Source organism: Anastrepha obliqua, chromosome 2 (assembly GCF_027943255.1).
Source record: "Anastrepha obliqua isolate idAnaObli1 chromosome 2, idAnaObli1_1.0, whole genome shotgun sequence".
Classification (NCBI taxonomy): domain Eukaryota; kingdom Metazoa; phylum Arthropoda; class Insecta; order Diptera; family Tephritidae; genus Anastrepha; species Anastrepha obliqua.
In genome coordinates, this window is record NC_072893.1 from 65529982 (window position 1) to 65545289 (window position 15308).

At 37.2% G+C, this 15308-nt stretch overlaps 1 protein-coding gene across 1 annotated transcript; it reads left to right on the top strand.

Annotated features, from left to right (window-relative positions):
* Positions 1–16: 16 nt before the first annotated feature.
* LOC129238913 (protein stoned-B) lies at positions 17–9949 on the top strand. Its single transcript, XM_054874142.1, has 7 exons — positions 17–1866; positions 1934–3004; positions 3067–3235; positions 3295–3546; positions 8910–9091; positions 9168–9378; positions 9459–9949. Exons 1-7 carry the CDS (start codon positions 27–29, stop codon positions 9592–9594), a joined length of 3861 nt encoding a protein of 1286 aa, XP_054730117.1. The 5' UTR covers positions 17–26; the 3' UTR covers positions 9595–9949.
* The last annotated feature ends 5359 nt before the right edge of the window (positions 9950–15308 follow it).

The following is a 15308-nucleotide window of genomic DNA, read 5'->3' on the forward strand; positions in this document are numbered from 1 at the left end:
CTAAGTCAAATATATTGAAAAGCAACATGGCGAACCCATTCTTAATGGATGATGATTTGGGGAGCGCTGATGCTGACGCAACAGCTAACCCGTTCTTTTCAAAACTCGATGGTGCAGAGAGCGTAGCGGAGATAACGGATAATCCATTTGGTGGTCAATCGAATCCTTTCGCTTTTGGAGATGAACCTGAAGAGGGTCCTGCACCTGCATCTGATATTGATCCAGCAATGAGTTTCTTTGGCACAACTATTGAAGCGGAAGATGATACGCTCAGTATTAAGTCCACCGCTGAAGAAGAAGATGAAACTTCTAAGCGAGGTCCACCGCCCAGACCAGTGCCACCGCTAACACAGGAACTCATTAATACAGTTTCCAATCAAATGGAGGAGACAAGCTCAGAGTTGCTCGGACGTATACCGGCCACTCGTTCGCCAAGCCCTGTTTCCATGCGTGATCTACATTCGCCCAGCCCTACACCGGATTCAGGTTTGGCTGATCTTTTAGATGTGTCCGATAGTGCTTCGTCGAGCAATACGCAAGGATTTGACATGGACTTAACTAGCAGTGGTGGCAATAATAGTGCCGACAACCCATTTGGGGTGCCAACGGCCATTCCTAGCTTACATGGCGCCACACCAATGCCATCACCGGCCAAACAGCAACCCCCGCGACCCCCACCTCCACGTCCTTTGCCACCGAGACCGGCACCACCAAGTGGTGTGCCAGCGCAACATAATCAACCGCCTCCAAGACCAACTCCACCAGCACCAGAACCAGTCGCTCAGCCTGCTGAGCCACAAGATTCTGAGGACCTATTTGATATGTTTGGCACAACCAAGCCACCCAAACCTCCACCGCCAAAGACAAAGGAAGATATATTAAGTCTATTCGAAAAACCAACACAACCAATGACTAAACCAGATCTGTTAAGCGATGATCTAGTTTTGGATTCTTCAACTGAAGCACCGGCTGATGAACAAGACAATGCAGGCGAAGATCCTATTTTTAGCTCAATGCTAACACGACCTGATGAGAGTACACATGATATTACATGCCAACCGCAGGCGGCAGACCTAAACATATCGATGATAAATAACATTGAAAGAAAGGAATTAGTAATCAACAACACTAAACCGCGTGCCCCAACTCCGGATATTGAAATAACTACTGTAGAAGATCTGCCACGATCTGACGATGAAGATGAACCAGAACCAGAACCAGCACCTGTAAAACCTATAACGCCAGTAGTCATTGAAACGGAGCCAAGTCCCGAAGGCGAAGAGGACGAGAAAGAAGAAATCGAAGCAAATACTGCTGTAACTGCAGAACCCGCAGCAAATACATCGGTTGATTCCGATCATAGTCCTCCTACAGAATCTGCGGCAACCACACAAGCCGTGCCAGAATCATCGTTGGACGCTACTACCGAACAGCAGAATAGTGAGTTTGAACAAATGGATACAGGTTTGGACTTTGCACCCGCCAGTGCAGTGGCAAGTGGGGCAGCTTCTGCAAATCCTTTCGCTAGCCCTGATGAGGAAGAAGAGACCTATCCACCAACTTCTGTGGTGACGAATATTTTTGCAGTCGACGATATGGACGCTGCAGCAGTGACGAATATTTTTACTACAGCGACGGATACGATCACAACTTCTGCTGTGCCAATGAATATTTTTGCAGTGGATGCTGAACCAGAAACAGTGGCAGTTACGGCACCATCATACACAGCTAATAATATCTTCGCCAGTGAACCGGATGAATTTGATGCTTTCTCCGCCAAATTTGATTCCGTTAAGAAGGATAATATAAGTATACTTGATGGCTTTGGTGGTGGTTCTGGTGCAGTGACACCATCGGGCGGAGATGGTAAGTGTGATTTACTAGGAGTTCTTCTTTTAGATCAAGTAAAAATAGCAATTTTTCTTCATTTCAGCTTGGGGTGATAGCGCATTTGGTTCACCTGCTGCAACCACCAACGCCTTTGGCGCAACCGATGGTTTCGAAAATGAGGATGATGAGTTTTACGCAATGAAAGCACCCGTTCGCGCTGAATCTGTGGAGTCTGTAGACAAGGAATTTAATGTTGTCATCCGACCTAAAGGTGATAGCACACACGCAATTGCACCGCAATTGGCACCACCACCGCCACCGGCACGCGCGACCAGCGGTCAACTCTCAAGCGATACATCGCCTGCTGTTAACCCATTTGAGGATACAGGCTTCCCAGCACCAGCTCAAAGTGGCGAAAATAAGGTCCAACGCACTGATTCCCAGGAAACACCACAAACACCGTTGTTCGATGAAGACGTATCACAGCCCCTCGAAGATTTTCCACGTTTGAATTATGTCGGACCTGGTTGGGAAATGCAACTACGACAACCGAACAAAAAGAAAATAACCGGCCAGAGGTTCTGGAAGAAAATCTTTGTGCGCTTGGTGATACAGAACGATGTGCCTGTCGTGCAATTGCTCAATCAGCCATCAGACAAGCAACCATTCCAAGAATTGCCCCTTCAGCCCTCCTATTCTGTCTCCGAGATCGGCGCACAACAGTACGATCAGTTTGGAAAGATTTTCACCATAAAGCTACAGTACATATTCTATAAAGAACGCCCCGGTGTGCGACCAGGACAAGTGACTAAAGCAGAACGGATCACTAATAAACTTACAAAATTTGCACAATATGCCATTGCGGGCGATTACGAGGGCGTGAAGGAGTTTGGAAGTGATTTGAAAAAGTTGGGCTTACCTGTTGAACATGCGCCACAATCATCGCAACTATTTAAGATTGGATCGATGAACTACGAAGACATGAAACAGTTCTCGGTATGTATCGAAGAGGCACTCTTCCGTTTGCCGGCGTTGCGTGAACGCGCGCTAACCTATAAAATGGAGGAGGTACAGGTGACGGCAGTCGATGAAATTGTTGTAGAGCAGGACTATGAGGGCAAAATTTTGAAACAAATAGCGCGTGTGCGTCTGTTCTTTCTAGCTTTTCTCACAGGTAACAAAAAAGGAGAAACTAAAAGCAAAAGCTAAGACTAAACCGATGTGATAAACTTTCAGGTATGCCCACTATCGAATTGGGCGTGAATGATATGTGGCGCCAGGGCAAAGAAGTGGTGGGCAGACACGACATCATACCTGTAGCCACCGAGGAGTGGATACGATTAGAAGCTGTCGAATTTCATAGTGTGGTTAATCAAGACGAGTATGAGAAGACGCGTACAATTAAGTGAGTAATTTTGAATTTGGTTATTGTTTGTTGCTTCTAATATATATTTCGAAAACTAGGTTCCAGCCACCGGATGCGAATTATATAGAGTTACTACGTTTCCGCGTGCGTCCACCCAAAAATCGCGAACTTCCATTACAGCTCAAAGCCACTTGGTGTGTAACCGGCAATAAGGTCGAGTTGCGTGCCGATATACTTGTGCCGGGCTTTACTTCACGCAAATTGGGGCAAATACCATGCGAAGATGTCTCTGTGCGATTTCCCATACCGGAATGTTGGATCTACTTATTCCGCGTAGAGAAGCACTTTAGGTAAGAGGGAGAGCAGTTACTAGAAATTAAATGTGTACAGGGTAGTTCATGGATTGGTTTCTTTAAAAAAATTAACAAAAATCAAATTTTCGCGGTATATAATTGGTTTCTTTGTAATAGAAAATCTTCCCATTATTTCTTATTATTTGGCTCGTTCACATTGTTGTTGTTGCATCAGCAAAAATATTTCCCATACATGTACGGGAAGTGTTGCTGGAGTGACAGTCCTTGGCCGGGTATATAGTCAATGCGGGTCGTCCGGTCACGTAGAACCGATTGTCGGGGTAACGAATTCACGTGGTTGGCTCATTAGTTCACGTGGTTGGCCCATCTGACTTCCCCGTACTCATCGGATATCCTATTAACCCAGTTTTCCAAAGACTTTGGAGACAGTTTCTGGCTTTATCTCACGATTGGCTTGCTCGATATTCACCGACCTTCGATTCCTGCTCCAAGGCGGCAAATTGACAGTGCCGAGACGGCTGGTAGACGTTTACTGAACTTTTCGCGCAAAATATCGATTGTACCATGGCTCGCCATGAAGCTGATACTAAGATTTGTTCAAGTCCATTTCTTTAATTCTCAACCACAAAAAAAAAATGATTTATCATGCATCTGTTGGGCTCACCGTTGACCGAAATAGCGTTTCCTGCAGCATTTTCCAAGAAAAATGGCCGAGTGATGCTACCGCTGCAAAATTCGCAAATTGATGTTCAATTTATGTAGATTTGCCATTGTTTTAATGGACTTGTGACACGGTGCGTTGTCTTGAAAGTGAGCGAACGCGGCACCCACTTTGAACAGACTTTTCTCATAGTCAAATGCTCATGCAATATAAAGCCATCACGTTTTTCTGATATCTTCACGATGTCAACTCACACAACTTCACTTTTCGATCACTCAAAACAATTTTGTTGCTTTCTGGTGTTACTGCCTCATATGGACGTCCACTGCGTTGTACATCGTCGATGTCTCTACGACCACTTTTGGAATAAGCAAACCAGCGTTGTTGTTGTTTCTGATGGGGCGGAGTCCCCATAACACATTTCAAGCCATTGCTTCGCTTGAAAGGTATTTTTTCTCATAAAGAAGCAGTGTAAAATTAAAACACGAAATTCTTTTTGATCCATTGTTTTGAAAAGAACAAAAGTATCGCCACTCTTAGCACAATAACTCACGAACTAATGATTAGACTATCATTAAATTTTATCAGCCGTCTTTTTAAGGTTAATACTAACTGAAAAATAGGTGAATGCAAAAGAACTATGTGTTAGAACCGGGACTTTTCAACCCCAGTCTGTGTCAGAAAAAAAGGACCCGCGATTATTCATGAAGCATAAAAGATATATGAATATTTAAAATTTTACATGAAAATATGTACAAAAGTACGAGTCGCAATTACTCAATAAGCCGTGTAGTCTTCATCGTTGTCGAGTATAACCTGGCATCTTCTTCATGCTTTGAACCAGCTTTTCTGCGTAGCTCGTCGACAAACAGGACTAGATTTTGCGAACTTGACGTAGAAGTTGCTTTAAATCATGGACCGGCCTTCCGGCAAAATGTGTTTTTATAATTCCCCACACATTTTCAATGGGGTGGCGTCTGGGGACTGGGAAGGCCAGTTCAAAACTATGACGCTATTTTCTTGTTTTGTTGTTTCTCAAAGTGTTTTTCTGAGAGCAGTGGTTTTGATGATGTGGGACGGTTCGATGGTGTTGATATGTACTCACATCTATTCCCTTTTTAGCAAGAATTGTGCGGGCTTGGTGTAGTCACAAGGAAGGCTCCCGCTTTTAAAGTTGGACGATCACTTTATCCTGCTTTTTTGTCGTCACTCGTTTCAAGCCGCGCTAGGAAAAGTCATTAACATTTTTGTACACCTTATACCGCTGATTCTACATCGCACCAAACTTTTTTGATTTTTTAATCATTTTTGCAGCCGCGGCGTAAGATAATTTCGTCCCTTTCGAATGCGTGCATAAAAATAGCGCCTCAAAACGCTTCGTGCACTTCTCACTCCTTTTTGTTTGGTTGCCTCTACGGGAAAGTTTCCAACGAGACCAACCTAAGTTAGCACCGGCGTCGTAGACCTTGAGTGGGACTATTATGCAGCAAAAAGCAGAACGATATATATGTATATTATATATCTTGAAGTTACAAGAAAAAAACCGTTTACTTTCTTCTGACACAGGCTGTAGATCAAAAATAGATATTAAAAACTTCAATCCATTCTTCTACAATACTTATATGCAAAGTTTGCTCACATTTTTAGGTGCAAGTCGTTGATTGACCGCGCGAGCGAACACGTGTTTCTCAATATATAAATATATTGTGTTCCGCTATTGACAAAGTGACTGAGAGTAAATTAAATAAAAATAAAAAATAAAAATATGAAAGAATCAGGAGAGAACGATGATGAAAGTGACAATATTGTTTCGAAGTGGAAAAATGTACCAACTAAATCTGCAAAACGTGTCAATGAAGAGTCTCCTAAGTTACATCAAAATAAAAAGCAGTTTGTTATACATCCGAATCGATTCCACTTACTTAGCGATGATGACGATCAAATGGAAGCTGGCGACGATGAAAATCTAGCAGCGAACAAAGAAGCTGAGCCAACTACTCCAAAACCACCACCATTAATCATTCCAGGGGTATCGAACATAAGTGAAATGATAAATTACATTTCTAGTGTAATTGACAAAAAAGAGTTTAGTTATAAATCACTAACAGATGGAAAAATTAGACTTGTGGTAAATAACATTGAGGCTTACAGAAAAACTGTTAAAAATCTAGATATAAGCAAAATAAGTTATCACACTTATCAACCAAAACTAGAACGATCATATAGAGTAGTGTTAAAAGGAATTCACTATTCCACTCCCATCGAAGAAATTACCAATTCAATTACACAGCTAGGTCATAAAGTCCGGAATATTTATAATGTTAAAAGCAGAATAAATAAACAGCCGCTATCAATGTTCTTTGTTGATTTGGAACCGAAAGACAACAACAAAGAAATATACGCAATGAGACATCTGAATAATGCAACAATTAGAGTTGAACCTCCTCGTCAAACAAGTGATATCGTTCAATAGAGTTCGGCCACACAAAGTCATATTGCAAAAAACCATATAAATGTGTTAAATGTAATTTAATGCACCCAACGGAACAATGCACAAAACCCAAAGACTCTCCACCGACATGTGTTCATTGTCTCCAACATCACACTGCAAATTACAAAGGCTGCGCTGTATACCAACAACTTCTTCGCAAGAAACCGGTTTATTCTAATCGCGCCAAAGAGAATATAATTATCAACCAACAAAATAACACTCATCTGGGTAATGAAGCTAATTATACTGAAAATAATTGCAATGAATACAACAACAACAATCTCTCATATGCAAATGTTGTAAAAGGTACAGGCAATAACAATGAAAAGAATAATGAAAACACAATGGAAAAAATTGAGCAGCTACTTACTAAGCAAATAGAGTTAACAAACACCCTACTCAATATGATGTCTCTGCTCATTAATAAATTATGCAAGTAAACCTGAGATTAGCAATATGGAATGCCAATGGCTTAACCTGTCACACTAATGAAACAGAAGTATTTTTAAACGAAAATTTTATTGATATAATGTTAGTTTCAGAAACTCATTTTACAGCCAAAACATTTTTCAAAATTAAAAACTACGATATAATCACATGTAATCATCCAAGCAATAGGGCATATGCTGGTTGTGCTGTAATTGTAAGATCTAGTATAAAGTATGATATGCTAGAACCAATACAAACCGCATCAATACAAGCCGCTGGAATCAAAATAAAAGCAAACAATGCTGACTTACAAATTTATGCATTGTATTCACCTCCACGGCATACTATCAAAAACACTGAATACGAAAACATGTTTAACTCATTCGGACCTAGATTTCTAGTGGGAGGCGATTATAACGCGAAGCACCCTTGGTGGGGCTCACGTACTCCTAACCCAAAAGGAAGAGAGCTTTATAAATGTATTGTTAAAAATAATTTTAAAACGTTGTCGACGGGGGAGCCTACCTACTGGCCGAGTGATCCATCGGAAATTCCGGATTTATTAGATTTTGCTGTATACAATGGTATCCCAGCCCAATTACTGGAAGTTGTCAGTTCTGAAGAACTCAGCTCAGGTCACTCTCCAGTCATTATCAGTTACGACACTCTAACTAGCCTACGGCAACAGAAATACAAAACATTAACTAGTAAGAGTCAAATAAAAATTTTTCAAGATTGGCTAACCCAAAATTTGGAACTTAATATTTCAATTAAAACAACAATTGAGCTAGATAATGCAGTCGAATATTTCACAAATAAAATCCACGAAGCGGCCTTTTTTTCTACTCCCCAAAAAGGTAATGAGATCAAATATCGTAGCCGTATACATGTATGTGGAGAGATAAGAGCATTAATTAAGCATAAGAGACGCCTTCGAAAGAAATGGCAAACTACTAGGAGTCCAAGAGACAAAACTGCTCTAAATAAAGCAACAACTGACGTTAAAGAAAAACTAAAAGAATTTAGAAATAAATCAGTATCAGATTATATACACAGCCTAAACGATAGAAATGTTGATGATCATAAGATTTGGAATGCTACAAAATATCTCAAACATCCCAAAAAGAGAAATGCGCCTATAAAAGATTGTGGCAACGTTTGGTGTAGGACAGACAAGAGTAAGGCTTGTGCATATGCTAGATATTTAGAGGCAATGTTTTCTCCGTTTATAAACCAAAGCAACAACGATGATGATGTGTTAGCATTTCTCGATACCCCATGTCAACTATCTCTACCGATCAAACATATTACACCGAATGAAATTCGCTTTGAAATTAAAAACCTGTGTAACAACAAATCTCCTGGATATGATAAAATTGACGCCAAAGTAGCCAAGTGTTTGCCGAAAAAAGGAGTTATGTTCTTAACTCTGGTATATAACTCAATATTAAGATTAAACTATTTTCCTACACAGTGGAAGTGCGCCGAAATAGTTATGGTCCTTAAACCGGCAAAACCTGAAAATCAAATATCCTCTTACAGACCAATCAGCTTATTGACAATATTCTCCAAAATATTCGAAAGACTATTTTTGCGCAGAGTATTCCCAATACTGAAAGAAAATAAGGTCATACCCGAACATCAATTTGGTTTTCGCCGATACCATGGTACACCTGAACAATGTCACCGTGTTGTTAAACCTCAATGGAGCTCAATAATATAAGTCAAATTGTTAATAGTTAGATAATTTGCTTATTATTTTAAAAATAGATTGCAAATAAACGAAAGTTAAAAAAAAAAAAAAAAAAACATTTTTAGGTATGGCTCTGTCAAGTCTGCCCACAGACGTACCGGCAAAATTAAAGGCATTGAACGCATTTTGGGTGCAGTCGATACGCTGCAAGAGTCACTAATCGAGGTCACCTCAGGGCAGGCGAAATATGAACATCATCATCGCGCGATCGTTTGGCGTTGTCCGCGCTTGCCAAAAGAGGGACAAGGTGCGTTAAAGATTTCAAAAGTCATAAATAATTTCGACTAAAAAATATATTTTCATCTGATGTCACTATTTTCTAGGCGCTTATACTACACATCAATTGGTTTGTCGCATGGCACTCACCTCCTACGATCAAATACCGAGCGAACTGGCACCCTATGCCTTCGTCGAATTCACAATGCCAGCGACACAAGTCTCACATACGACAGTGCGTTCGGTGAGCGTACAGGACTCGGATGCCGATGAGCCGCCAGAAAAATATGTGCGCTATTTGGCAAGGCACGAATACAAGTAAGTTGCGATCTTTTTCATTGCTTCTAACATTTCAACTCCACTATTGCATTATTTTAAACGCTCATGTTAACTTACAGGGTTGGCATTGAGACCACACATGGCGAATCCACAAATGCTTACTTGGCAGCTACGCGTCCGATACGTGAGGAGCCAGCACCTAAACCAGTGGCATCTCCAGTGCCACCAAGTGATTCGGATACAGATTCGAATTAAGAATGCGATAGGGCAGTTAAGGTATAGCGTACATAAAAAAAACTACAATACATACATACATATATATACTCAAAATACATACGTACATACAGCGCATACATAGAGACAAAAAATAAGCCAAGGCCACTAGAATGATACTTGTTAATGTAGAAATAATTCATAAAAGCAGAAAAACCAAAGCTTGAAACACAAAGACAAAAAACAAAAACAAAAAAAAAATAATAAAAAAAAGAAGTTGTTAAAAATTCATATACATACATACATACATGCATAGTTAATATATTTTAAAAAGTCAGTAATGCGGCAATATTTTGTTGACACATAAATTTTTGTTGACACACACACACATACGCATCTGCATTTCTAGAACCTTTGAGTTCGTTATAAGTAGTTGATAACTCATAGAGAATCCATGCATGTACTTAATATGTATGCATAGGTAACACACAACTTAGCATAGCAGAAGGAACATAATGAATCATAAGCGTAAATTAAACTAAATTAAAGAAAAAAGGAAAGAAAAACGTAAGGAAATTATTGAGCTCACACTGGCAGAGGCGCTGAAGACCAACCACATCGAAGCAATATAGTATTATATGCTGCATATTGCGCGTAGTTAAAGGGTATTTAAAGGAAATTGTTATAGGACTTTCATAGAACAAAAGTGAACTCATAAAAATTATTTGTTTGCTAATTGGATAGAAGCACTGTAAAGAGAGGGGTATACGAGACACATACCTACATATGTAAATTGCAAAACATACGCATGTAATACACATACACACACACATATATTAGTTGACAATAAGATGTTTCAGCGTTGCGCTCGCATTCACAGCTGAATGTAACTGAATATGTTACTCAATTGCTGACCTTAATATTTACTTATGTACGTACTTACTTACTTACTTAATTAATTACTTATGCAAATATCAGGTATATTTATATAACTTAAACGCTTTAATTGTTATTACAAATTAATATCTAGAATGAGTATATTTATGAGTCATGCATACATACATATGAACATATTTATTATAAGGTATATATTAGTTTCTAGTTTTTCACTTCAATCAACAAACCTACATACATATAATGAGTTAAAATGTTGTAGGAGCACACTTTAAGTAGTTAAATATTTAATATTATATGCATTAGAGGTGCAAATACCGAAATTTAGGGATTAATTTTTTAGCTCTCCAACTTTCGGGATAACTTTTTAAGTTCTAGAAATCGCGGTATGTGCTAATAGTAGAAATCTCAATCCCGAAATTTCGGGATTGGGGTATTTTTAAGTCCCGAAATCCGTAATATTCGTTGGTATTAGGAATCTCTAGCTCTCCATGACGGAATTCTAGTATTTTCTTATAAATCGAATTCGAAATCGAAAAATATATTGTAACCAAATAGTACCGGGGGAGTCCTCACGGGGCACTATGCGCGCGGTATACATGCGGAGAGACTCGGAATTACTTTGAACCCTTTTTGTGGCAGCTGTATGAAGGATGAGACTGCAGCATCTACTGCTTAGCTGCCCCGCTCTCACGGCACTAAGATTTAACCATCTTGGTTCTCACTTTTTTCCTACGCCTGCTGACATAGCAGACCTTGATATCAAAAATCTGATGAATTTCAACAGCAGCATAAATCGGCTAACATAGCCGCAAATTAGTCACCGTTCGTAATCCACAAATAGCACCTCTTAAAAAAGGTAATCCCGAAATTTCGGCAATGAGGTTCCGGCACTTTCGGGTTTTGAAAAAATTAGCCGGCATTATTTGTTTAAAAAAAATATCAAAATCCCGTAATTGCGGTATGCCCGAAAATCCCGGCACTATTTGCTTACAACCCCGGAATTTTCGAGATTTATAATTTCTTACAAAGCAAGAAATGAAATGGAGGCAGAAAAATATCTTTTTATAGTAAAAAAAGCTACTTTGACCTCAACTTTTTAGCAAATCTGGATATGTGTGAACGTTACTTTGAATATAAAAGGCAATACCTGTACAGATGTATGCGTCTGTGGTAGCAACTTGTACTGAATTACTTGGTTTTTATTTTAGCTTAAATTAATATATTTTTTGGTGGGTGAAGTAGGGTTCAAAATACCTTCGCACTTACAACAACCGTCGTTTACTGCGGCGAGTGGTATGGCCACTAAAACAATTCCCCTTCTCTACTTCCCGGGACTACTTTCTGCATTGCTTCGGAAGGTCACAGAACGACGTCCATGAAATAGACCAGTTCTATAAGCTCACTTCTGAGTCCATCATACTTGTAGCCAGCCTCATGCTAGGGGCTCATCTTCTTATGTCTCTTTTTGTGTGGCTTCGCTTTGTTGTACTGCGTCGAGATCTTTCTTTTTTAATTCAAATATATTATATATAAATAATATAGAAAGTATCCATGCATTTTCAAGTGGACGATCCCCCTAAACTTAAAATTGAAATAAATAATCAATTTAAGAAATTTATTATTCCATTAACTGATTAATGTTTAAACATTTTTTTGTGCTATTTAAAACAAAAAATTTCAAAAGTTTTTTATCTTGATTATTCCGTGTAATTTTTTTTGAGAAGCATTTAAAAATGCTTCCGTTTCTATAAAATAAAGATATAAATTTTACTCATTTAAGAAAGCTTTGGTACGGTGTGAGTCCCGAGATAATGGGATTACATTGCAAATATTCCGAAATTTCGGTATCAGTTATCATCACTGATATAAGATACACACATACACAGTTGCGTGCAACTAATTAGAAACGCGATATTTTGATCAGTTTCGACTACTTTGCTTTTTGTTTTTTAATTCTCATTTTTTATAAACTATTTTTATATACATTTCATTACAGCAAATATCATTAAAATCGAAGTTTAAAATTTTGTAAATTTTTCCAAAAGTTCGACAAATTTGCATTAAAATTGCGAAATCATAATTTCTAAAATTTCAAAAAATTCAATTCTATAACCCATTACATTTTATTATATGAAGTGCAAGTTTGAAGCCGCTTCAAATCCTCTTTGATTTTTGATATTCTTTCCCCTGGCAGCGTTAAGCATTTTATCCATATAAGGAACGCATACAATTTTCTAATATGGAAAAAATGCGCAACACCGTCACGTGCACGCAACTGTAGGTATTGGAATTTTTGAAGCAACTGTTGTTCTATGAGACAGAACTGCAAAATTCAACCTCTTACAATCTCATATTTTGGAGTTAATTTTGCTAAACAAGAATTTTTGGAATCCTTTTTTAGCATTTTTTTAATTACAGTGCCTCCACGGAATGCTGAAGATTATTATTAAAAGAAATTAAAGTGGAATCTTTCATATTTAAGATAGATAAAAAGCCCACATTGATCAGCTACTTCAGTACGCTCTTTAATTTCTCAGCCTCTCCGTTTATATTCAACATTTTCACATTCGTTCTAGTCCGCCTTGCGTGCACTCTAAACGTTTGAAACATTCATTTTTAAAAGAGTTGAAGAATATTTGTTTTCTATCTAATATTTCTACATTTTGCAACTGGTGCAATTCTAGTCACTCACGTACTGATTTTGCGGTATTTGTGACAAATATACATACCTAAATACATGCCATCAAAAATAATATGTTTCAAATACGAGTTTGAATGTAATTTTAGATTTCATGGCTTACTAAAATGAGTACATAAAAAATATATTTAACTATTGTTGTTTTAGTCACACATGGAACTGGAGAAGAGAATTAAACAACAACACACAACCGAACGCTCTCATAATACGTTATAAAAAAAACAACATTCTGCCGGGCAAATCATGCGATCCATACACTCACACACACATGCATACTATTCATTCCCACATATAGTAGTATACGCGTAAACTGTGTGAACATTGAGTTAGTGTACAATTAGGAGCATAAATATTAATGCAAGTCTCTCAGAAAGTGTGTATGCAATAATAAAGGAGAAAAAAGCGCTATATAGAACTTAGCAGCGCACAATCACGCATCAGAATCTTAAAACAACAATAAAAAAAATTACTGTTCAAAAATAACTATCATTCATAAAAATTTGTGCTTCTTGCAAGAAGCTTTGACAGAAAAATGCAAAATTAATTAATGTAAGAGCAAAGCTACATAACTATCATATACACACACACCCACACACATATACATGTAGGTAAACAAATATGCTTACTGAAAATTGAGAAAACAACTAACAAAATTGACATCACTCCAATAAACTCAAATAAATACACATAAAGCTGAATTAGTTTATTAACTAAAAGTTGTTGAAAGAACTATGAATAAAAAAAAATTTAGGCTTAATTGTAATTCGACGAATTTTAAAATAAAAATAAAATAAAGCATTAAAAAATGATTGAGAGAGCAACTCTAATTGTATGACGTTTGTATTGAAAAAAATTAAAAATTAAAAATAGAACTAAAAAAAAAGAATTCAAAAAATATTACAAATTAAATATTTAATAAATGTTTTCTTTCTTTCAAAATGTGCATGAACAAAATCAAGACTTAAAAAATATTATATATTATACATAAATTTGTGAACAAAAAATGGTATCTGAATGTTGTTATTGTAAGACGAATTTAAGTGCAACCTTAAACGACTTTCAGTTCAAATAAAAGTAAAGGAAAAATACATTGCAAAAAAAGCGAAAGAAAATTTATTAAATATCAGCATTAGAAAAAAACCACAAATACCGAATATAAAATGTAAATTGAACTACTATGTTTCTTTTTTTTGTGTTATGTAGGTATGTATGTGAAACAGATAGTGAAATTCCTAGAGCTTAAATTGGTCTGTCTGATCTGTACCACAAAAAGGGATGGGCTGTGCGCTTTATGTGCACAAGTACAGTTATTAGTGTGTTTCTGAGTTATTAAACGCCGCATCTATAAATTTGTTTGTCATTAAAACGCAATTACTAACTACTGTTACAAATTCGAAGCAATGTTTAGCCAACAATTTTGATCATGTTTGCTACCTTGGCTATTTTCATTATAAGTATCACTTCATCAAAAGAAAGAATTACAAAGCTATAAAATAAAAATTTAAATTAAAAATTATTTAACCAATGCGACTAATAAATAACAAATTCAGTCTCAAAACAAAAAAAAAAAAAAAAATAAAAATAAAAAAAATAAAAAAAATCAATACGTTCTTATTAATTATTAACATCTGTGATAAGTTAAGTCCTTCAAATTATGTATACAATTATTTTTCATATCATTTATTTCCTGCAAATATTTTCGCCTTTATTAATAGTTTGCCTACCTTCTAAAATTTAACATTCTCAAATATTATATAATTATGTAAAAAATTAGCATTCACGAAATCACGATATTCGAATCCATAAAAACATTCCCGATAACTTTTGATTAGAGTAAAATCCATGAAAAATTCACCTCCCATCAAATTCATGTAATTAAAAAAAGAAAAAATTTTGTAAACTAGTGTAATATCCATACTATTTATTACTAGTCCAATATTGCTGTTGAATGCTGCAGTAGGGCGCGCGAACATAAAGTACCCCATACACAGAGTTATTTATTGATCAATCAGTTGAGTAGCTAATTGTAGTTGGTAGCAAATTTGCTGTGCTCGCTTAATCAGCCTGTTTACATTTTCTTCACTGAGCTGACATAAAGTCCAATTTTTTTTAAATTTGAAGAATCATTAACGACGTATAAGTAAAAATTTCCGTAGCAGTC

Excerpts from the sequence above, each read along its gene's own strand:
- LOC129238913 (XM_054874142.1), top strand. The coding sequence starts at position 27 with ATGGCGAACCCATTCTTAATGGATGATGATTTGGGGAGCGCTGATGCT. Across the intron at positions 1,867-1,933 it reads GACACCATCGGGCGGAGATG|CTTGGGGTGATAGCGCATTT; the intron begins GTAAGTGTGATT and ends TCTTCATTTCAG. Across the intron at positions 3,547-8,909 it reads CGCGTAGAGAAGCACTTTAG|GTATGGCTCTGTCAAGTCTG; the intron begins GTAAGAGGGAGA and ends AAACATTTTTAG.